The sequence below is a fragment of the Ptiloglossa arizonensis genome, chromosome 8, assembly GCF_051014685.1.
Source record: "Ptiloglossa arizonensis isolate GNS036 chromosome 8, iyPtiAriz1_principal, whole genome shotgun sequence".
In the NCBI taxonomy this organism is placed as follows: Eukaryota; Metazoa; Arthropoda; class Insecta; order Hymenoptera; family Colletidae; genus Ptiloglossa; species Ptiloglossa arizonensis.
In genome coordinates this window covers 15,257,150-15,282,430 of record NC_135055.1, presented here as the reverse complement: position 1 = coordinate 15,282,430, position 25,281 = coordinate 15,257,150, and the positions used below count along the sequence as shown (strand labels likewise).

The window sequence follows — 25,281 nt, the reverse complement described above, 5'->3', positions numbered from 1 at the left end:
TCGTTACGGTCGATAAATATCGAAAATTGACGTTTTACACGTACGTGGAAATATCTATCGCAAAGGACGAATAATCGTAACACTTTCGAATAGAAGTGTAACGTTAGATACATATGGTACCGATTCAGATTATAGAATCCAATACACGAGATAAAGCTACTGTACCTGAACTACTATGAAATAGAAGGATAAGAAACTGATAATGCCAATTTGAAATCGTCGAACCGTTGGATTTTGGTACGGCCAGATTCCTATCATCGACATCATATATATGCTCAGTTTGTAATATTTCTCCAATTCCGTCATCGTGGCCAATGGTTGAAACGCGACTGCTACCTCAGTATCTAACTACCTTCGGTTCCACCACTCCTTGAAGTCGATTTTACCTCTTCAGAGGATTACCTTGGAACTACAGCGAAAATTCACCGATCCGTGACAAAATGAATGGCAGAGTGTGCAATTTCCTCATAATTTATTCATTCGCAAATACTCGGAAAAGAAGAACGGAACGATCGATATTCTTTCACTCGTGATAATGTATACACCGTTATTACGAAAATGACACGTTTCGAAAACAAGGGAAAACACATTCTGAAGAGTTTAACCGTGTATTTGTATAATTCACGGTTGCTTTTTTTCTCTTTTCTGTTTCCTTGTATCTGTGGCGCGAATGTTCGCGCGTGGCAACTTCAGTCTCTATTGCATCGTCGGAGGGAACGGTCGAAGTCGAAGTAACTTTGCGACTCTGGCCGAGCTTTGAGATTCCAGACAAGGGTCCTCGTGGAATCGCGATGACCGCACCACGATTTATCAGCGGCAGTGTACTTGAAAGAGGACTAATTTCGCGCGAAGAAGTTGCGCGAAAGTCGTGCACGAAGAGGCGTATCGCAAGGTAAACGAATACTACATTAATCGCGCGATGAGTGTCTTTGGAATATTATAAAATGCACGAGCTCTTCAACATACGTATTTTGTATATACACACTCAGATGCTGATATTTAACTTCAAGCGAGTTTCAATATTCATACTTCGTTATTGTTACTTTCCCACATTAACCCCTTTCTATCGGAACCACTTACTTAATTTATGTCTGTATCAGATCACAAGATCACATGCCTCTCAAATACAAGATACAGACGTAACAAACTGTTACAAATTGACATTGGAATAAATACGAAACTTTTCGCATATTGAATGTTCTGTACGGTTGAACGCGTGTCACACGTTTGCGTACGCGTTATTCGAATAAGATGTGCAAAATGCTGCGACACGTATTTCATAAATAACAGTTTATCCTTGGATCGATCGTTTATTTCGTATATCACGCGTAGAGGGGTGGTGACGGATCGTTGTTATTTCGCTACGATTTACGCGACTCGACGTATGTGGGTCAATGGCATCTAGGTTAGATGTTTCGGAAGGTTAATGTCGCGCTGTTACGGGGTCATTGGCCTTATGATGTTGCGCATCTATGTCGCGCAGCCGTCACGTGCTGCGGCGCGCGAGACCGAGCCACGTGCCGCGTAGGAGTGGGGGTACCGCGAACGTGGCAATTAGTTCCGTAACCGACAAGACGTCAGTAGCAATTTCGCACGAGTGACGGTCGCTGCTGACGTCTCGCGACATCGTGCGGTAACGTGTAGCGTTTTGCCCGGGAACCGAAAATTGATACAGACGAAGAACATCCCGTGTCACCGACAAGATCCATTAATTCCATTTTGTTCAAAGTACGGTAATCGAGTCTTCTATTGTCACCTGATAGTACTCGTTCGAACGACGAGTCGTGTTGCTTTTCTTTATGTACGACTTGTACCGTAGTTCTTTCCATCGTAACCTTTCTAAGAGTAAACAACTTGGTATCTGTGATAAGTAAGGTAAACCCACTGAGCGTTTCGTCTTCAATGTCAATCGTTCCACACTCCATTGACAATATTTTTGCACGAGTAGGTTTGTGACCTTGAGTCGATGACTTTCTCTTCGCACGGAAAGAATGAATGGCGATTCAAGGATCTGCGTCTCGGTCGTCAGATGTACCGTAGCTCGTGGTAGTCGCTGGATGTGTAACCACGGCTTGAAACCGGGCACATGCTATCGACTTTCCGTCGACCAGACTGTTTAGTCGGTGTGCCAAAAGGCACGACCCTACTTGTCGAGTCGAGGAGCTATAGACAAGTGTACTCGCTTCCATAGAGGTCCGTGCCTTTTACCACATCGACCAAAGTGTCGTACGACAGAAATTCGATAGCGCGGGCCTAGCCTTAGTCGACTAGACGACGAAAGGTGAGGGGCTGTGCGCACGCAAGAATTGCGGGTGTTTCTCAGAAAAGTAGAAGAGGTCGTGCAGAGTACGATTGAGTGGGTGTATGCCTTAAAGACGAACAAAGAAAACAATCTGACTGACGAGTAGGGGTGTTTCTTCGTTAGAACGATGATTGCTCACTCGTATTAACCGGACTAAGTTAAAACGTAAATCGTATAGTGATTTATCAAATATAGTATCTAATGTATATTGAAAGTCAATTTGGGATGTTATTGTTTCGTTAAAGTCTCCTCGCGAAAATACCTTATTGGAAGGTTGATAAATCATAGAAGACGATAGGAAGAAAAATCAGAGAAGAGGAACGAAACGAAAAATGTATCCAATAACATAAAAGTAAACTTAATGCTTTAGAGCCAATTTCCTCGCAAGTACTTTTGTCTGACTGGTATATCGGTTTCCTGTGGAAACCAATCAATTTTCACGGGATCGAATGCACGTATACAATAAACGTAGCGTTATTTCCGGTACAATCTACGATCAATGTTTCTCGATTTAAACGATGATCGCTTCTTGTGCGAGATTTCATTTTCTTCTCAAATTATCGCCGTTTCAAATCGTTGTTTGGATGTCGTTCATGTTAGAGCTATATTTCGTGACGATGGAGTGACGTTGGGAAAGACATACTTTTAAGCCAGGAGCTGCGAACTCAACGATACTGAACGATTCAGCTCTGAACCTACCCTTGGACCAACCGTACGAGAATATCGTCCTGTATTGGTGTTGGGATTAGCTACCGAAACGCGTATTGGTCTAATCAGGCTCACCATCGATGACCAATAAGCAAACCGGATCGTTGCAGCGATCGTGTAAGGTGAGTGAGCTTCTCCATCTTTTCTTTTCGATGAAATACGTAGTTTGGCGCTCTGCTTGGGAGTAAAAACGTGTTACTCGTGGAAGAACGTTCTTCCAGAAGACGTACGCGGATTGTCCATAGGATTACCGCGTAAATTCGTGGAACGTCGTCCGATAAGCGAAACGAAAGCAAAAAGAACAGATCGTTAAAATAAATTAAAGAGACGAAAGATCTCGATTTCGAATTCAGCCGCCAGTGTTTCCCTTTGTTCGCGACTCTTGCGTTAGTGTAGATTAACAATCACGGGAAATAAACGACTGACAGTGAAGAGGTGTTTATTGCTCAATAATGGATAACAGATGCAAGTTAAGAATATGAGATAACGAAAGAAATCTATATACATTTGTTAACACATTCTTAACTGTTCTTGTATGTTTGTGAGAGCGTTGTTTGAATCTTCAGTGGGAGGAGTATATCACCATGCAATAAGATATGGATGTTTTCAACATCTGAAAATGTATCTATCGCTGGTTAAAAGGAAGATAACATCCCGATGCTGAATGAAAATGGTCTCGTTGTCAGACTAGATCGAACAAATACGTACCATCAAGAAACCTTCCATGGATGGTTTGTATACAAATAGCATATTGACATCAATCGCTCTGGAACATCTTAACATAATGAACAACACCGTTTTTTGGGTGGACAATGACATTTTGTACCATTCTGTATTATATCTATGCATTTTATAAGATATTATTATACAATATCCGGGATATTGTTATTCGAGGACACAATAGATATTTTTCTGCGTTCGGTCGAATAATGTGAGAAATACTTACAGTACCATAAAGATATTATTGCCACAGTCCAACGTTTGTTGTATTATGTAATTTAAATAAAACATGTAACTGAATATCGAAAAAATAAACATCAGGTTCATCAGCGTCTCTTCTATCTCGTTTGGCAGAAATATTGATTGGGTTAACTGAAAAACCATAGCTTTGAATTTCTATGAACTCCATTATTCCACAAGAGAACAAGAACTCACGCGAAATAAGCAAATGCTTTGGCACATGATACTTAATACCAGTAGAATAGAGTAGGGTAGTATAAACATCGTCTTGAAATTATTGAGAAACCTTTAATTGGAAATAGCGTTAATTGCATTGAAAGATAAAAAAGAAGTAACAAGAAGAAACATTTTCAAAGTTGATTTTAACATTTTATCATTTTTACGCAACCGCACGATTCACGTAAAAGTTGCTGGCAATAGACAGCAACTTTTACGTGTTTCAATGTAATACAACTCTCGAAACTGAGTTTTTGAGATTGAAAGAATTTGAAGTCATACGAGTATCAATTTTATCGACTTTACACGAATTGAAGATTGTGATTAATTACATGTTGTGATTACATACTATTTTGAAAAAAATACTGACTTTATTACTTTCGTATGCATCGTTACTATTCTTGATAGTCGTCTATTATTGTTTCGATAGCACGGTTTTCGAGAGACATACGAGTAACCAACACAGTCCACCAACGTGTTGTTGATACGATAGCTGTAAATTGACAATTATTTTAGCGTTCTGATATTTAGTACAACGAAAAATGAGGAACCCATTACGGTCTTCCATGTTTTCGGTATAGTAAAAAACATTTTACATTCAAAAATTTGAAAGTAAATCGAAAAGAAACTAAAAATTTAAACAATACATTCACCATAACGATATCGTAGATCATCGTCGTGTTTATTTGTAATCGTATGACGTTTCTCTTACCAAACGATCTTAAACAACGACACACTGTGTTGAAACATCATCGTAACGAACGCTTCAGTGCCTACGGTCGTAATTCCACATATGATGATTCCCAACTCCTGATAGATTGAGATAGGATAGAAGTATTTCTGTTCGTCTACGAAGTACTCTGTCACTACAGGATATTTATGAAGACGAGTTTCGTTCAATGGCCATATAACGTCCAAGATATAGGACAAAAAATAAGTCATTACTCCGATAACAACCGTTGGAGAAATAAACACTGAAACACAACCGTTGTTGCAGCGACCCGTGCACACCGATCCCTAATGTATCTTTTAACGTTTGTTCCTCACGTGCGAAAATGATCGAATACCATCTTCCCGTGTCAGTGTTCTCCTGAATGATCCTCAACTCCTCACCGGTAAACGTGCTCCAATCGTGTTTCACTTCTTCCATAAATGCCTTGATCTGTATTAGGAATCTTTCTCAGACTGTCTTAGGACACATTATTCCGACAATAATTCTATCAACTCACTACTTCGGTTTGCTGCCAAAACAAAGTGTACTTGAGGAGGCAGGATATTGTCATTATGATGCAAGCCGTGTTCTTTATAATTATTACCTTCGTGGACTCTTGTGTGGTAAACGGCGTCAGCTAAAATCGGTGCTGTACAATTGACTTTGTTCTGATTAATTACATTGTCGTCAGTTGTTGTAGCAACGAACGGCACGTAAGATCGTTCGGTGTTACAATAATTGTTGGTTCGTTTAAAATTAATCGAATCGAAAACATTGATATTTGTGATAAAGGTGTGACGTTGTATCATCATCGGTTATTGTAGCAACGAACAAAAGATTGTTCGGTGTTAGAATAATAGTTTGTTCGTTTAAAATTAATCGAATCGAAAACATTGATATTTGTGATAAAGGTGTGACGTTGTATCATCATCGGTTATTGTAGCAACGAACAAAAGATTGTTCGGTGTTAGAATAATAGTTTGTTCGTTTAAAATTAATCGAATCGAAAACATTCATATTTGTGATAAAGGTGTGACGTTATATCATCATCGGTTATTGTAACAACGAACAAAAGATTGTTCGGTGTTAGAATAATAGTTTGTTCGTTTAAAATTAATCGAATCGAAAACATTGATATTTGCGATAAAGGTGTGACATTATCGATTAATTTGTGTAATGTATATTGCGAAACGTCGTAGTAATTGTCCACAGAAATTAAATGCATTGAAAGTTAATGGAACCGAATAAGCGCGAAATTCGTACAGTCGAGAGTAATTGACATATGTCAGAGATTGAGATAAGTGGAACGATTTATATCATTCTAACGTGCATTATTTAAATCGAGCGAACAGATTTCAATTTCACAATTGTACCTGACTGATCAGAAGAGACGCTATTATAAGAGTGATCACAGGATTCAGAAAGCGACGAACTAATGCGCTCTGATACGGCCAAAGTCCAATAGAGGAGAGAATCAATGTAGTGAAATTATAGTACCGAGCTATTGTATCATCCATGTTGCGGCGCGACTGAAACACGACTGACCACAATGTCTCTACGCTCGATCAATTTCTCTTTCTAATTTTAATATCTTCCGTGAAAATATTTCCCTCTAAAATGAAACGCAAGATACAGCGGTACACGTTGATTGACAGGTGCTGTAATTTCGAAATTCTGCAAATAAACCGCGTCGGAGGCGCGCTGTGAACGTTATCGATCGATACGACTCCGTAGTAATTTGTGCAATATCCGCAATTATGAAGATTATACGTTACCGGGAGAAAATAAATTTTTTATCACTGTTTTCTCTCGTTGGACTATTCTTTTGCGAAAATTTCCTTTTATTCTCGTTTCGAATGGCGGAGTGTGTGGATCTTAGGAACGCAAATGACGAGAAGTTTGGTCTCGCGAACGTTTCATTCCTTCCATCGAGAGTGTATAAAATAGTCAACGTCCACTCTATTCGAGCATCGAGTATTTGAGATTTAAGCATGGTATTATAACAACGTGAGTGATTAAATTCAGCTTTATTATTGAGTGATTTTCACGAACGTGCGCTATGGATTAAAAGTTCGAGTACACCTACAGTTTGAACAAAATTATATTAATACTCTTATTTTGTATACGTAATACACAAGCTTTTGTAAAGTATTACTATGGGCGTATGTTAAACTGGCAGCTTCGTTAAATCGATAGAAGAATTTCTTTTTGTTGAAAATAATCAATAAATTTAAAAGAAACTGAATTGTACTACACTAAACTCTGGTTCTAAATCTAGCTTCTGCATCAAGTCTATTGCACTATGTAACTCTCTCGTTCTTCAAATTATTTACATACAGCACACAGTTCAGTAGCGTGTATTCCGACAACTGAAATCTTCAGATGGATTTCAAGAATATATTCTGCGGTGCTTTTCGCTTGCAAACGATGCTCTAGCATTCCGGTATGAACAGAATGCTCTACCATTCGCATTCTTTTACTTTGTCCCAGACACTTTTCATTTATTCGTGGTTATACAATCCGCTAAGAACAAATGTCACTCGTACTTACAATTATTAGTGACTTAGGGACAATCTAACGACTTAGATGACTCCGTCTTAAATGTTAGGTATGTCTGACTAGTCCTTAATGATAATTTACTATCTTAACATGATCTGGAGTCTGTAATCATATAACTATAATCATATAACTTATCATGAGCCCAGAACTAATTACAGTGTGGAGCTCAGGTGCAGTGTCTATGTACACTTTAGTTGTATGTTTGTCAGAGAAAATAATGCACAAATAGGTGGCATTCCCTGTGGAACTCGTTCAGCTCTAAGTATTATTAAAGTGGCTGTAATATTTCTGACAAGTGAGATTTGTATTCCTTCCAAAGTTAAACATTTGAGCTTCACATTGTAACAAGAAATGACCTTTGATTTTATAACTGCAATAAAAGATTGACCCTATTAGATCTCACGTTTTTGTTCATTTTTAACGATGATTTACTGACAGGGTTGGACGACGATAGAACCAACGTCTTAATAGTTCCACGTAGTCAAAGAAAGCTGAAAGCTGCATCGAGCAAGTAGATGTGCACTCTATGCGGAAGTATACTTCATGGAAAAACTATAACGAGGTACTCAAGGCAATCTCAGCTGACATGGAAAACGATACCCTTAAGAATACCTTCGAAATGTATCTTCCACCACGTGAGTTCAATTACGTTACTGTCTCTATTTCCTACTGCTTTACATTCATACTACAGGGCCTTTCTGAATTACCTGCTCTATTTTTTCAAGCTATACATTCTACTTATCCCACGTAACCTCTAAAGAGTTGTAACGTTCGGAATAGCTAATCACAATATAATCCTCTAGTGGATATCTAATTTTGTAAGAAATACTCATCAGATTCAGAGCTACAGTATCCACACAGAGATCCTATTGTCATAATTCTTGTTCTGTTACTTTTTAAATATCCTGTGTTCTTCTTTTATTTTGTTGATAGAACAGAAAATTCGATATTCACTTAACACTTACTTTGAAAGTGGATCTTTTTATGTGGCTTGTCGTATGGGTGTTGTAAATAGATTATTTTATGCATATGCGCAGTTTTGGTCGCGACGTTTCACGCATGCGTGCGTGGAGAAGCCCTGCGTGTAGACCCCGAGTTTGGACCGCGCACGAGGAATCCCTGCGTGTAGACCCCGAACCTATACAGCGTGTGTTGCTGATTACAGTGGTTACCGTTAATTATACGAGACACGTATTGTATTAAATTACACGTGCTGGACCTTTAATATTATTCGTACCTGACTGACCCGTAACGTTTGCTTATTCCCATGGCTAATCTATGCAAGCAACTAACGTCTACCAAGAAATATCAGACACGTTGCATTACTAATACCTCGTTGTTTTTAAGTTTATTACTTAAACGAAACATTTAATTCGGGGAAAATTATCTACGCGCGTGAATACGATACCTCGAAGCAGATTCAGTTTTCATTTTGCAGACAGAACACATTGTTCCTCAGAGAATTGACGTTACTTACCTGAAACAAAAAGAAGAATTGCAAGTTTATATCATTTCACGTTGTTGAGCATAAATTCGTGAGTAACGTTAAACTATATTTTCCTATCATCCCTGGGAAATCAAAATTATGTTTTGTATTACAACTTACATGGAAGACAATCTTTTTGATCGATATACACAATGAACATTTGTTTCCATTAGTGATGAGGAGGTGTCCTCTGGTAGTATCCTCAACTTAAAGGATAACATTATTGAAGGGACAATATTATCCAAAGAACGATTGAACTTACTTTCGCAGACTTGACATAAAACATAACGTACTTTAAAATAAATGACACTGACAATTGTATAGTGGCCATATTTACCAGGAAAGGTGCAATAGAACAAGGTTTATAAAGTATAGGAATAAATTGTGACAATTGTTACGTCAGAAAAAGTATTCAATACTTATACCATCGTGAGTAGTGGCGAATTATCCCTTGGAGGAGTCAAAGACTCGAACAAAGTTTGTGTAAGAGAGACAAATCTAACAATGCACTTGATTTTCTTTTGACAAGCATTTTCTTTTACCTTCGTTTTTTAATGCAATCATTTAAATTTTTCTTACGTAAATCTTGAGAATCCTAGGTCAGGTACTATTTTTCTCATATATGACAAAATGAATCATTTATTATCACTACATGAAGTCTGGAGTTTAATATACTAAGAAAGACATCATTTGTACCATATCATTTCACTAGATCAGTTACAGATATCTTCTTGCTGTCATGACTGTGTGGAATAAATGACGGTGAAATAAGAGAACGACATTCTGATAAGCTGTAAACGAAGGTTTGAGAGAAGATTAGAAATCGATAAATTCTAAATTGCTCGAGTATTATGTTACCGTGGAAAATCCCTCGTAACACGGTATGAATAGACCACCTATCAGGAAGGTATAATTTTTCATGCAGTGATGCATCATATACAAGAACATTTTTTGTACAGATAGAGGTGCCAGGTACCATCGTGTATCGTATCTGCAAAGTGAACACACCATTTGCCTCGATTCAGCAATTGTAGATCACACAAATAAGAGAAAATTCACTTCTTTAACGATTCGTTTCGAAAATCCATGTTAGATTGGTTACTCACACGTTCCTGAAAACCTTCGAACTGTTATCCGTAATTATTTGCCCCATGTAATTAGCCAGAAACAAGTATAAGAAGTGTACAAAAATGAGGACCACTTCGATCAGCATTGAGAACAACTTTTTGGTTTGTAACATGATCTGAGATGCCTGTACGATTTAAATAAAATACCGTTAATATACGTATTCAATCCATGAAAAAATGAAATAACTGTATCTATACGTACACGTAGGAGGTTAAGACTAAGGGAACTCACTCCCATGATGAGCAATATGAAATACGAACGTCCAAAAGCATTATCCGAGTGTTTACAAAACCTTCAAGAAGGGAACACTTCCATTAGACGATACGATTTCGATCGTACACATGAATTCAATTTTTACGGATAACGTGTAGGATTGAAAAAGATAAAATTTACTCGAAAGTATGGCTATATTCAACTGTACTGACTGTAGCGTTTTCCTGTGTACTTTTGCGGCGATTATTAATCTGCTACGTATTATCTTACTTCTGTCGAAAAACGAAGTGTTTAATACTTCGTCGCTGAATGCATCCTTTATGCGATAACTGTTACAGAAGATAAATATGAGACAAATGTGTGTGTCCAACAACAATTGACAGAGACGAATGTTCCGATTTATACGTAAGCTTACAGACAAAAGTTAAAAACTTTAGATTTACGGATAGATTGCAGTTGAATCCAAATGAAAATATATTAGGTTGTTCGGATATTGTGCACTACTATTTACGTATAACAACTTTATCTATATCTACATCTTATGAACTTCGATCAGCACTGAGAACAACTTTATTTATACATCTATTAAGTATATTTATATACTTCGTAAGTACACCTTGTCTCTTAACATTCGTCTGTAAACATTTGCGCAAAGCATGAAGATGAATTATTAATCGTGTCCACACCATGTTCACGTTCTTTCAAACACTTCTTACCATACAACGTGAAACAAAGCACAAGCGTAATTAGCGAATAACAGCGTTGTTACTTCTGCGCCTATCATGGCTGTTACTCCGAACGTGATAAAAGCGTATAAATGTAAGTTTTTCAAGTAAGTGTATTTATCGCGATCGACAAAATAATCCATTGTATCTTGCAAGTTAATGGAAAGTCCGCTGTTGTCGAGAGAAGTATCATAGAAGTTCGACCAAAATATATATATTACGTAGCCGGATATTGCTAGACAAATACTGCCTGTAATAATGCGATTTACGTTACTCTGTCTAACATTTCATACACAATTGAGTCCCCGAGAACGAGAGTCCGTGCAAGAGATGTTGGAAAAATCAACTTTCATTTACGTTTCCATTCTTACACCGAATAGTTTCGTTCAAATTTCTTCAAACGGTACAATGTTGTCGTAACTCTCGTTTTCAGTGATACAATTATTGAAGCGCTATCTCAGAAATACATGTTCATTCTTACATGTAAAAATTCCACTCACGAGCATTGCATGATTGGTTTGCTTTAGAACTATTCGGTGCTCGTTCTCATTCATGCATCTCCAGTCACGTCGAATATTTTCCACGATGATCTTTATCTACAGGCGCGAATGATTGTTGATTCGTGGCAATGAAATGAAAAATCGCGAATGAACATTTCGGTTTTTCAACATTCGGTCGAGAAATCGCATTTAATCAAATCACGGTGGTACTAAACAAAAAATGTTTCGAGTAGTTTCTTAAAGATTTACCTCTTTCTGGTTAGACCAATAGGTGTAGTATTTAAGAACAAAAATACTCGTAAACATTATGTTGGTCGTTTTCTTTATGAACACTTCCTGGTTATATTCCGTAGTACGTAAAAACCCAGCTAACTGAAATCGACAATTAGCAGGACGTTAACCGCGATTCTTTTTTTGTTCGAAATGGTGATAATTCATAGAAACATATAGATGTCATGTTCAATATGTGGAATATAATCATTTTATTTAAAATGGCGAAAAATCCAAAATTTAAACCCGTACTGATTCACGATATCAATCTCGGGACAATGTTGTATCATTGGAAAATCCAAATGCGATAACTTATTCGCAATTTGAACGAATGTACCATCTCAGGATCAAACTAGTCAACGATAACACAAGTATACCTGGAATACCATACCGGAACAAAGTATCAATACAATAAGTGCTCGTTTCCCATACGCAAACCGTTTATCCTCGTAGGGCCACAGTCCAATCAACGACAAAGAAACTTTGCTCAACTTGTAGCGAAGATCGTTAAGATCGTCCATTGCTAGCCGAAAACTGAAACGCGTCTACGGCGACAAACGCTCGAGAAACTCCCTCGAACCTCCGTTCCATTGTCTATTCTCGCTGGTATGTTTTTTCGTTGTTTCGCCGTATGAAAAAATAATGAATCTTGAATGACTGGGAGAACACCGAGTGGTAATGTATTTTACAGAAAAAGTCTACAAAGAGTGCGATAATTATAGGCTGGTGTTCAACGATCGATCCACCGACGTTACATTGTTTCCCCCAGGACGACAAATCGAGCGGCAAGAGTCACGTTAAATTACACGTTCGGTGAAACACGCAACCCCTTGATTTCACAGAATCGGTCTACCCCTCTTTGCGTTTGATTATCGGTTACGTCGAAACAGATGGCCCTTTCCCATAGATATATGAATACTTAACATTGCCGATTTCCCTTTGCCGCCGCGCTGTTTTACCTGGCCGCTGATGCCACAAGTGGGTGATCCGTAGTGTGTACTTGGTCACAGGTGTCTGTCAACCAGGGTACAGATGAGTCAGTTTCGAAGATGGCACAACGATCGTGCCGTGACATCGTATGATGGAAATTGGACACGTGAGGACGGTTTTCGTGATCACCTGGATGGATCACGGTGTTCTTAATCACCTGGATGGACATGCTTGTTTTCGTGATCACCCGAATGGATTAGAGTTTTCGTGATCACCTGGACGGATCGATGCGCTGGAATCATGCGTTGAAAATAGTGAGAGTTTCAAGGATCCTCGAGCTCACTGAAACGAGAACACTTGCCGCTGGGACGTTTAAGGAATCTGCTCCTGTGACGTAAGAAATTTTGCTTATACGCTTGAACTAGTTATGCAATAGTGTCATTACTGATTGTGCCCTTGTGACGCGAGAAATTTTTCGTTTATACGCTTGAACTAGTTATGCAATAGTGGAAACATTAATGTTGATTTGGAATAGCGTTTAGGACGATAGTGTCTTAAACGGACTTGTGGTAGAAGATTTTTGGAGATTTGAATGCTTATGGTTCGACATGGCAGTAAAATTGTACGATTGGTAAACATGCTTATAGTGTTGTCGATGATAATAGATGTAGTATTAGATTATGGTAAGACGTGGTATTATGATAGGTTTCTCTTTACGCTAAAAGTAGATCGATTATATATATCAGTTTAGTTTTATATTATATATATATATATATAACTAAACTGATCATCTTAAATGTATTGGGTTGCTCGGAGTCATTTCGTTTTCCAAAATGGAGAGTATATAATTTAATAAAATGTTTAATAAAATGTTTAATAAAAAAAAAAAACGAAATGACTTTCCGAACAATTTAATATTATTCCAGGCCTGCACTCGAAGCAGGTTCAAGTGCATTTCCGGGAACGGAAAATTCCGATACAGCAATAGTTTTGTCGTTACAAGAGAATTCTTTTGGAACGATACACTTGGAAATACGTTCTTTGGGACTTTTATCACTGCGATGCATTATCGTGTTCTACGAGATTAATTATAAACTTATATTTATATTTAGATTTAATAGAATTCTTTGGTATAAAACATACTATGAAATCTATCGAAAAGTTCCCAAGGAATATGTCAGAGATAGAATAATATTCAGTGTGTTATATTTTTATCGTCCTTTATTGTTTGCAGAACACGGAAACAGGTATGACACACGTGATGTCAGTGTTAGGTTTACTGGAGCAACCGAATACTATAATACAATTTTGAATATTTGAACATCGAAAAAACCATGTTATCCATGAAATGGAAATACAAATTTCATTCATATTTTAGAATTTTTCCACTTACTTCCTTATTGGAAAAATTTGTTTACTTCCGATGAGCAGAAATGAATTACTCTTACCTTTGAACTTTCGAAACGAACATTTACGTTTCTGTGAAATATTTCTGGTATTATCTATGTAGACAGTTTGCTACCGTGTTAGCTCTGCGTTTAACGAGAATCCATTCTACCTACAAAGTGGGAATTGATACTCGAACCATCGATAGTATTTGTCAAGTGTTATTTTTTTCTCGGATAATGCGAAATCACTGCTGTTTATTAGCGATACAGATCGTATCGAGTGTAACGTATCGATAAAGACACGTTCGCCTCGTTACTCGAACGGTTATGGAGATTCTCCTACCATCATAATTGTGTGGAATAAATAACGGTGAAATAGGAGAACGACATTCTGATAAGCTGTAAACGAAGATTTCGAAAAATTGTAGTATCGTAGATCAATGAATTTCGAACCGTTCGAATGTTATGTTACCGTGGAAAGTCCCTCGTAAGATGACGTGAATAGACCCCCGATCTTAATGGTACAGTGTTTGAGGCTGTGATGCATAATGTACAAGAACAATTTCTGCACTGGCACGGAAGTCGCGTACCACCGTGTATTGTACCTACGAATAAAAGCAACGTGAACGCAGGTTTGGTAATTATAAATTATACATTACCTCTCGACTCGGTTCGGTAATTATAAATTACTCAAATAAGAGAGAATTCAGTTCATTCAGTTTTTCAAAAGTTCTATTTTGAGAAACTGTTTGCTTTGCACGTGTCACTCACGTTTCCGTAAAGATCTTGGAACTGTTGTCTATGATCGCTTGCCCCATACTGTTAGCCATAAACACGTAGGAAAGATGACCAAGAATGAAAAATATTTCCGACAGTACTGCTGTGAACTTAGCTTGCAAAGTGACCCGAGAAAGCTACACGTTTCAACAGAACACCACCCGGTGTACATATGTAATTATTTCGTTTGAAAAACAAGGTAGCTACAGGCTTGTTCGTAATTCGTGGTACGTACGAGGCTAGAGAGTTTACAGCTCGGAAAGATGAAAATCAGGAATGACGAAATTGCGTTGGAAGTATCGTTTTCGAAAAAATTTACATTCGAAAGTCAGTCGAGTATCCGTGCCCTTAACCGACGATTGGCAGGTTGAATTTTATATAATTGTTATTTTAAGTAGTTTCTATCGTTTTTGTATACTATCATGGAAACTATAACGCCAATAATTAGGTGCACGTGTACTTGATTGATGTTTAAGCACACTTTTCACGAAAATCAAATCTCGTACGCAATTTCGTCTTGATTTTCGCTTCGCTTCGAGTCATAAAATCATCTTGACTCTACCGAATTGTGGACCATACTATATTTATATCTGTATATATATATGTACTTACGCGCAGTAAGTTGAAAGTCAGAGAACTCACCCCCATTGTCATTAACAACAAATACCATGGCCCGAGGATATCACTCAGGCGTTTGCACTCCCTTCGAGAAATTAGAATTTTATCGATTCAAGTATCACGCGTGAACACAATTTTATTACATGTATGGTGTGTCGGGTCGATATGGTAAAAATTGTGCGAAAATACGGAACTATGTTACTAACTGTAGCGTTTTTGTGTGTACTCTTGCGGCATTGATCAGTCTCTGGCGAGCTACTCTGTTTCGTTCGAAAACTGTAGCTTTGAGCAATTCGTCGCTAAACGCATCCTTTACGCGATAACTGTGACAGACAACGAAGATCAGATCAATGTTCGTGACTCGCGATAATTGCTCGTAACTTGTGCCTTGTGCACCCGGATAGCTCGAAAGCTAAATCTTTCGTTGTGTGTTAACTTTATCGTGGTGTGTCAAGTTTTTCAGGTGTACTTACTGGCTAATATTTCTTACCAGACAACGTTGAACAGACCGCAAGCGTGACGAACGAATAACATAATTGTTACTTCGGTCGATATCAGGGAGATTCCTCCCAATACGATGATAGCGTACATGTGCAACATCGTGACGTAAGAGGGTGCCTCGCCCTCGATAAAATAATCCATTTTCATGCGAAAGTCAATGGAATTCTCAATTTTATGGAACATAATCTCAGAAACGTTCCAGCAAGTCACGTATATCAAGTAGACGATAAGTGCCATACCTATACAACCTGTGATAATAAAACGGGAATTAACTGAATTGATAGTTCGAATATTGAGCCCATGGGAACGATAGTACGTGAAATTTAAATATTCAATAGTATTCCAGCCCTTCGTTTTCAATCGTTTCGTTCGAGTTTCGTAGAGCAGATTGAATTTTACATAATTGTTACTTTCACGGTTTCGATTACCAAACGAACGATACGAATTTTAGAAAAATTAACGATTATTCGTTCGAATGAGAAACACAGCTGTCGGATTTTCAGCATCGTGCTTTGTGATAAATTGCGTAACGTTTAACCTTACATGTGAACAACTGATTCACGAACATTCCATGGTCGATGCATTTTAGAATTATTCTTTGTTCGTTCTCGTCTCTCCAGTATGTCCAGTTGTCTCGAATGAACTGTACGGACTGTTTGATCTAAAATCGTAGAAAATTGTCGATGATTCGTAGGAACGGAACGAAAAATCTTACTGTTACTCGTAATTGGAATTTGGGGAACGAGTATTCCCCTCTATGACCAGGTTACTGAGAATGAGAGCGATGCAACTGACACAGAATCGAGTATCGCCCTGTATGCACTGGTTTCTGGATGTGAAATGAATTCGATCAACACCACTCTCGTTCTCATGACGTTCTTAAAGAAACAAAAGTTTCGTGCAGTTTCTCAAAAACTTACATCTTTCATGTAATGGCAAAAAGTGCACCACTTAATGACAAATATCATCGTTAACATGACGTTCGTGACGGTTTTTAATATTAGATCCATGGTGTATTCCGTGGCGTGTAAAAGTGCAGCTATCTGGAAGCAATGATTATCCCACGTGATGTGAAATTTACGAAGTGTTCAGATTACGGGCGCATCGATTAATTAAAATTCGTTTCCTCGTACAAAACGATGGTAATTTGACAAAAAGAAGCGTTCACTTCGAAGATTGTCATCCGTCGAGTTCAAGAGACGTTTAATCAATTTCGCGGAGAAATTCCACTGTTAGAAATAAATAAAAATTCAATAATTTCTACCAATCTTGTAACGACATTGTGGTGAGATTGGAAAATTTAAACGCGAAATTTTCTTTGTGGTCGTAATGCTTCCGTGTGAAATTATTTCAAATAATTGATCAATGAAACGCGAACGAAGTCAGTAACTCCAGTCGAGGTTAATTGAAACCAAGCGATAATAAACGGTAAGAGTAGAGTAGTACCTGAAAGACTATACCGGAGCCAAGTGTCGATATGAAAAATATTCTCTTCACGTACACGAACAGCGTGTCTTCGTAAGGCCACAGTCCGATCACTGATAAGGAAACTCTGCTCAGTGTATAGTGATGATCGTTCAGATCGTCCATTGCCACCCGAAAGCTAACACGCGACTAAGGCGACAGACCACTAGCGATCTCCCCTAGATTCCAGATCATCGTTTTTTACCTAAGGTACATTTTATCCTAGACGCGTCGTTTGAAAAAATAATGAACCTCGGTGTCGGAGAAAACACCGAGGAGAAAGGTAATTTTAAAAAAAAAAAGAAAAAAAAGAGCCCGCACCGGGTGCGATGATTATAGTGCGCTGTTCATCGATCGATCCACCGACGTTACATTGTTTCCCCCGAGACGACAAATCGAGCGGCAAGAGTCGCGGTAAATTACACGTTCGGTGAAACACGCAACCCCTTGATTTTCCACAGTTGGTGTAAACCTCTCTGCTTTTGAATATCTTTTGGCCCGAGGCAGATGGACACTTCCCACACTCATGGATAGCTAACGTCGTCAATTTTCTTTTCGTGTTACTCCACCAAGTTGGTCCCCTCCTTTGCTTTATTTTTCTCGCTCAGTGTTGCACGGTGGCTACAGCAAGTCCCGTACTGCTGTACGGGATAATCATCTGTTCAAGATATCATATGTTTCGAGAGTAGGTTCTTCCCTTACGGTGAAAATGGGAAATAAAAAAGTTTTATTACGAGTTGGATGATAAATATGCTTGAATTGGAACAGTGACGATTGCTTAGAGTGTTCGTCTTTTAAACAGTGCTGATCGATGAATTTTCGAGATTCGAGTGCTTGTAATTCAACGTGCGGACAAAGTTTCGGGATTAATCATCCACGAGTGATCATTCTTTCGGGATACATTTGGATGTACGTACTTCTTTTGGAAAATCTTCGATTTGTCAAGTTTTGTGCGATGTAATTGATCTCGAGGGTGTAATCGAACTGTTCGTTCGGTACAAATGCAATTTGGCGTAAGTATTCCATTTTGTTCGTCGATGACATTGCTCGAGAACTTTATGATTAATAGTTTATGATTAATAGTATTGATAAATGTAATGAAATAGAGTACAGTAGAAAGGTGCAGATTTTTTTAAACGAGACGTTACGTGCGATGCATCCACTGACGTTTACAGTTGCAATTAGAGTGCAGATTTTGCACGAATATTTACTTACGAGAGATAAATTGATGTTGGCTCCGGGGAAGCAAAAAATCAATAACATGGTGCAGTTATCTGTATATTTGTAAGTCTGTGTATTCTGCAAATCTTCGACAAGAAAAATATTTTCTTACCGTGCAAATATTACGACGTAACTGTGCGAAAATACTAGCGAAAGAAATCGTACAGTCGAGACTTTAAATTGCCTGAAAATTGCGTTAAGTCGACAGGGACGTCTGACCCAGCACGATCCACATTTCCTTCCTCAGGTCAGCTTCTGAATTCCAGACACTACTTTGCGCTGTTTTTACCAATCAAGGTATTATTCGAACAAATTTTCCTCACATTGCATATACATTTATCATCAATTGTTCAATTGATTGCGCTGTTTTTACCAATGAAGGTATTATTCAAACAAATTTTCCTCAAATTGCATATACATTTATCATCAATTGTTCAATTGTCTGTCGTTCTTTCTATTACTTTTTCTCCTTTCACTAAAATTACCCCTGCTCAATACTATATTGTAATAGTTACTTCAATATTTCAGAATTTGTTCGTTTATTTTATTGTCACCGAAGACTCACAAAGAGGATCTTTAGCCAAGGTAGAAAAATGTAACGGTACACTTGTTTTGTATCTGATAAGCAGAAATGAACGTATTTATATTTCTGTTAGATGGACATCGTTCCTTTTCAGACATTACAAAATTATTCATTTAATTGTACTACATGTAGCATTCGGTGTAACACATTGAGTAACAGATTGCTGTATTTTGATTGGAATAGTTACAGATACTCCTTTACCGCTGTGACTGTGTGGAATAAATGACGGTGAAATAAGAGAACGACATTTTGGTAAGCTGTAAACGAAGATTTGCGTAATCAGTGCGAGCAAAAATTGGAGATTGATGAATTCGAAACTGTTCGAGTGTTTATTGCGTTACCGTGGAAAATCCCTCGTAACACGGCGTGAACATTCCTGCGAGCTGATAAGAATAATGTTTGAGGCTGTGATGCATAATGTATAAGAAAACTTTTTGCGTTGGCACGGACATCGTGTACCACTGTGTTTGGCATCTAAAAAGTAAACACACCGCTTGAATCGATTCAGCGATCGTAAATTATTTAAATACGAAATGCATTTCGTTCGTTGTTCAATTATCTGAACAAAATTCATTTCGTTCAAGATACTTTTTGATACTGAGTTTCACTGGTCTCACTCACGTGTCGAGAAAGACCATGGAACTGTTATCCATGACTATTTGCCCCATGTAGTTGGCCATGAATAAGTACAGAAAGCATATAAAAATGAGAGCCAATTGCACCAGCAATGATGAAAGCTCTTTTTCCAGCAGAGCTTGAGATAGCTACACATTTGGATAAAAATATCGTCTGTATACATTCGTTAGAAAAAAATACATACATTTTGTTAGAAAAAAAGTAACTGTATTGTGTATTTACACGTAGAAGGTTAAGACTTAAGCAACACACCCCGAGCACCATCAATACCAGATACGATGGTCCCAGGGTAGCCTCTGTTTCTTTGCAGTACCTTCAGAAGACAGAATTTTACGTCATTATATTGGACAATACGACACGAAAATACGAATATGAATTTGGATTTTGCACGGTTGATGCGTACGATTGGAAAATTTTCGATTGTTTGAAAATATAAATTAATGGTACTGACTGCAGTGCTCTTTTGTGCACTTTTGCGGCACTGACCAGTCTGTCGTGAACCGCCTTGTTTCTTCGGGAGTCTGTAGTTTTCAGTAGCTCGTCGCTGAAGGTATTTTTTACGTGATAACTGTGACCGAGAAAACAAACGTATGAAGTAACTTGTCTCTACGAACGAAAGTTAAGAAACTATTGATTCGTGCTAGGGATCACAAGCACTCGAAAAGTTTAAGAAATATATGTTTTATCGAATGAAAATCGTACGGTACACACGTAGGTAAAAATTGTGCGCGACACGTACAATAATTGTACGAAAATATTCCATTTAGTGTTAGGTGATCAAGATCTAGAGATTTTCTAAAAGTATAGTACGCGAGATATATTTTGTAATCTCAAATATAGCAGTTCTTAGAAACGTATTAAATTGTTTTTACGTTTCGACCACCCTCTTGTGAATCGTTTCTTAACTTTTGTCCGTAAGTGTTCACGTGAAAGCTACGAAGCTGAGTTTTTTAATGGCGTCAGCTTTATGTTCACTCCCTTTGGAACATATCTTACCAAACAACGCGAAACAGACCGCAAGCGTGACAAAGGAATAACACTGCTGTTATTTCTGCCCCTAATATGGTGGTTGTTCCTAACAAAATAGCAACGTAAATGTGCAACAATGTAACATAAGGGGATGTCTCGCCTTCGGTTAAATAGTCCATTCTGATCTCTATTTTAACGGAATTTTCAGTTTCGTCGGTTGTTGCGTTGAGAGTGTTCATCCAGGTCAGATATATTAAAAGTCCGCCCATAGTCAGATAAATACTGCCTGCGATAATGAGATACGAATTAATTGGGTTAGCGGTTGACGTGGGATTGAAACCCTGAGAGTGTAATGAAAAAATGTTTGCAAGTACTGTTTGCGTTTGTTTCACAATTTTAAATTTCTTGAAACGATTTAAATATGAGAAAAGTCTCATTTTCGGGGTTGCGATCGTTGTACAGCGATAGAGATTTTCTTGAGTAAATGAGTATTGTATTTCTCAAAATAAGAAACACAGCTATCGGAGGTTTTTGTGTCAATGTTTTTTTTTGTAAAAAATGGTATAATATTGTCCTTACACGTGAACAGATGACTTAAGAACAATCCATGGTCAATGTATTTCAGAATTATTTTTCGTTCGTTCACGTTCTTGATGTAGGTCCAGTTGTCTCGCATGGCATCTATGTGCTTCTTTATCTGTTACAAGCGTAACTTGGTTTGTAAATAAAGAAAAGTGTTGAGCAATTTCTCAAAAACTTACATCGTTTATGTGATGCCAAAAAGTGCACCACTTAATAACAAATACCGTTGTCAGCACTATATTTGTGATGGTGCTTAAGACTAGATCCCTAGTGCATTTCGTATCGCGTAAAAGTGCTGTTATCTGGAAGCAATGATTAGCCACGATAGTCACGTGAAATTCACCAAGTATTCAGATTATAGTTCATTTGGTAAATCGTCGTTTCTTTTCTCGTATCGAACGATCGTAATTTAATAGAAAGAAGTGTCTGCTACGTAAACGATTGTCAGGTTCAAGAGACAGTCAGTCTATTTAAGGATAAACTTCTCTGATCCGGAAGATACAAAAATTCAAACTAATATCGACCCACGACACTTACTATACTTGTAACAATAATAATACTAACATCGGAGACTTGAAACATAAAATTGTATTTTCCATCTTAATGTTTACTTACGCGTTAAAATATTTAAAACTCCACCAACCGAACCTAGACAAATGAACTACAATCTCCATCCAGATTGATCAAACCCAAACGATAGATTAACCATACCAGGGATAAACGTACCTGAAAGATTACGCAGGAGGTAAGTATCAATATACAAAACACTCTTTTCACGTATGCGAACAACGTGTTCTCGTAAGGCCAGAGTCCAATGAACGACAAGAAAACTCTGCTCAGTGTGTAGTGTTGATCGTTCAGATCGTCCATTGCTACCCGAAAGCTGAAACACGTTTGAGGCGACGAACGATCGAGAAGCTCTCCCGGACCTCTGTCGCATCGTCTATTTTTTTCACGGTGCAGTTTCTCCGTGGCGCGCCATTTGAAAAAATAATGAACCTCGATGTCGGGTGGAAACACCGAGTGGAAATGAATTTAAAATAAAAGGGCTTGGACCGAGTGCGATGATTATAGGTTACCGTTCATCGATCGATCCACCGACGTTACATTGTTTCCCCCCAGGACGACAAATCGAGCGGCAAGACTCGCGGTAAATTACACGTTCGATGGAACACGCGACCCCTTGTTCTTGCAAAATCGGTATACTCGGATATCGTCGGCGGGAAACAGATGGAGTTTTCCCACAACGTTGGAAAGTTTACGCCGTCAATTTCCCTTCCGCGTCACTCTGTTTTACGTGGCCGCCGGTGCCACAAGTGGGTGACCTCCTCTGCTGTATTTTACTTGCTCATTGTCGTTCGACCGAGCAACAAGTTGCTCCCGGTTCTGGCGAGCGATACCTACGATACGTGGCGTATATATGTATACGTTTCAAAGAGAGCGAAACTAGCGAGCCACGATCGGCAGTCGGTGGATACGAGGAATTAGAAACGAGAGGTTTTACGATCGTCCAGATGTCGCAACACGTTCGATTAATTATTCGTCGAAGAGGGACTCGAGTTAACCTTAAAGAAGACATTTGCTTCTATGTGTCTTAGAGCGTTCTGGCTGTAAGTAAGAAATTTTGTCATAAATTTAAAGTGGTTAGAAAATAATCATGAATAGAACTCAGGAGTTAGAAGAGCGGATGTGTTTAAAAGATGAGATTTGGATATTTGTGGTTCGAGATGTGAACGAAATTAAAGAAGATAAACACGCATGTTATATATGTATCGAGTATTTTATCTTGGTACTGTTCGGCCAAGAAAGAGTGAGGTTACGAATGCGCATGCGTGAACCGATGAGTACGATCAACACGGAGTCTCGTCTCTTCCACTTCCTATTCTGTGACTTAAACGTTTGTATGTGCCAATCCTGCGGTTGCTCCCCATTCATCACCTCCCACTGTGACGTCAATTGGCCTATAGCTGTGGTCCGCCAATTGTCCGTGAGCTGAAACGAGCACCATGGCTTACGAAGACATCGATTGACCATTCTCGGGTCTAGTGGAAGGTTTCGTGCCCTGTTTTCTCCATAAACGCATCCGCTTTCACACCCCACTCTGACTTGGACGTTTATATGTACGAGAATATTCGAATCGAGATTTCCGTATATTCTCGTACGTTCGTATATCTGAATTGCAGGTATATCCGAGTAACGTAGGTTCGTATATTCGAATTCTGGGTACATCCGAGTCACGTAGGTTCGTATATTCGAATTCTGGGTATATCCGAGTCATGTAGGTTCGTATATTCGAATTCTAGGTATATCCGAGTAACATAGGTTCGTATATTCGAATTCTGGGTATATCCGAGTCATGTAGGTTTGTATATTCGAATTCTAGGTACATCCGAGACATGTAGATTCGTATATTCAAATTCTAGGTATATCCGAGTCACGTAGGTTCGTATATTCGAATTTCAGATATTTCCAAGTTACGTATGTTCGTATATACGAATTTGAGGTACATTCGAGTCTTATGTACTTATGTATATGTACTATCTGAATTTCACATGTTCTCTTACTATAATATTTTCTATTCATTTTTTTCATTAACTTAAAGGACATGAAAATTAAAATTAATCATTACTTTCGTTGTTCACAGTTATGCTGGAGTGTAATTCGATGCATAAGCGAGGAATGTTGTATAGAATGACTCCTTCAAACGGAAATAATTGGAAAAAATGAGGTACGATGTAACAGATTATGCATTTATTACTAGTACTATTTGTGCACAAATAAAGGGACAAATGATGCTTCTGAACTAGTTCATTTGACACTTTAGCTTTGATACTCAGTCATTGATGATTGTAAGATTTTTTAGTACGTTTTTTTACCGTATAGAGTAAATGAACATAAAGTATGAAACAGATACACGGATACACTGAAAGAAACAGGTGCAATTAGAACTAAGAACGAACTAAGTTGTATATCATTATCAATGTACTTATTTAACTATTTACCGTAAAAAAACCCATACAACTGGGTACGAATAACTCTTTTACTGTCAATAAATGACAGGGCTTCATGCTTCTTTGCATAAGCAACAACAGTAACTTTTGCGCAGGCAATGGTGCTATGTACCAGAGGCTATTGTAGCTATGAAATTCGTATAAACAATTCTGAATTTATAAAAAATGAATCGTAGATTGTAAAGCAGACATGTGAGATTATATTTTATTGTTCTTTTTATCACTTGGAGTAGATTGGTAGACCGAGTAAATTCTTTCAGGATAAATTTGAAATACATACGTTTTGTAGAAAATCTCGTTACTATGATCGATCAAGACCTGTCCCATGTAATTAATCATAAATGAGTAAAGAAACTGTGCAATCAGTACGCTCGATATTATCCAGAAGTCTTCTATATTTTTTGTTATTAATATTGCTTGAAAAACCTGCGATGAATATAATTTTTATTGCCAGTACTAATGAAAAGGATCAATCGTTGAATAATATTACAAAGTAACACAGTGCAAAGTTTTTTCGAATGAAATGTTTAGGTGCAATGGTTTTGTTGACACTCGAAGACACAATTATATTTTTAAAAGCATTTACTCACACGATACAGATTGAGGCTAGTTCCAACGATAGAAGTGATCAATAATATATTGTAGGAAACTGCAAAGTTGCAGTTTATGTATTCTAGGAACCTTTAACAAGAAAAATATTTTGTTAGTCTACGTAAGCATTTTGAATATTAAACGTGGTCAATTGGTCTTTCCATAACTATAAAAATGAACAAATTTAACCAATATAGAAAGGCAAATAGGATTAAGATTGAACGGTAATTC

At 37.9% G+C, this 25,281-nt stretch overlaps 2 protein-coding genes and 1 long non-coding RNA gene across 3 annotated transcripts; all 3 read right to left on the bottom strand.

Moving 5' to 3' along the window:
• Positions 1–3,563: 3,563 nt before the first annotated feature.
• LOC143150432 (uncharacterized) lies at positions 3,564–4,856 on the bottom strand. The gene is made up of 5 exons (XM_076318701.1): positions 4,557–4,856; positions 4,166–4,256; positions 3,957–4,102; positions 3,719–3,851; positions 3,564–3,623 (listed from the first exon to the last, which is right to left on the bottom strand). Exons 1-5 carry the CDS (start codon positions 4,574–4,576, stop codon positions 3,573–3,575), a joined length of 441 nt encoding a protein of 146 aa, XP_076174816.1. The 5' UTR covers positions 4,577–4,856; the 3' UTR covers positions 3,564–3,572.
• Positions 4,857–19,380: 14,524 nt separating this feature from the next.
• LOC143150443 (uncharacterized) lies at positions 19,381–19,781 on the bottom strand. Its single transcript, XR_012993059.1, has 2 exons — positions 19,603–19,781; positions 19,381–19,518 (listed from the first exon to the last, which is right to left on the bottom strand). It is a non-coding gene; the product is annotated as an uncharacterized LOC143150443 (long non-coding RNA).
• A 77-nt stretch (positions 19,782–19,858) lies between these two features.
• On the bottom strand, positions 19,859–22,318 carry LOC143150326 (uncharacterized). The gene is made up of 7 exons (XM_076318510.1): positions 22,175–22,318; positions 21,628–21,750; positions 21,446–21,563; positions 20,894–21,152; positions 20,349–20,465; positions 20,120–20,210; positions 19,859–20,025 (listed from the first exon to the last, which is right to left on the bottom strand). The coding sequence occupies exons 1-7, from the start codon at positions 22,316–22,318 to the stop codon at positions 19,879–19,881; spliced, it is 999 nt and encodes a 332-aa protein (XP_076174625.1). The 3' UTR covers positions 19,859–19,878.
• Between the last annotated feature and the right edge of the window lie 2,963 nt (positions 22,319–25,281).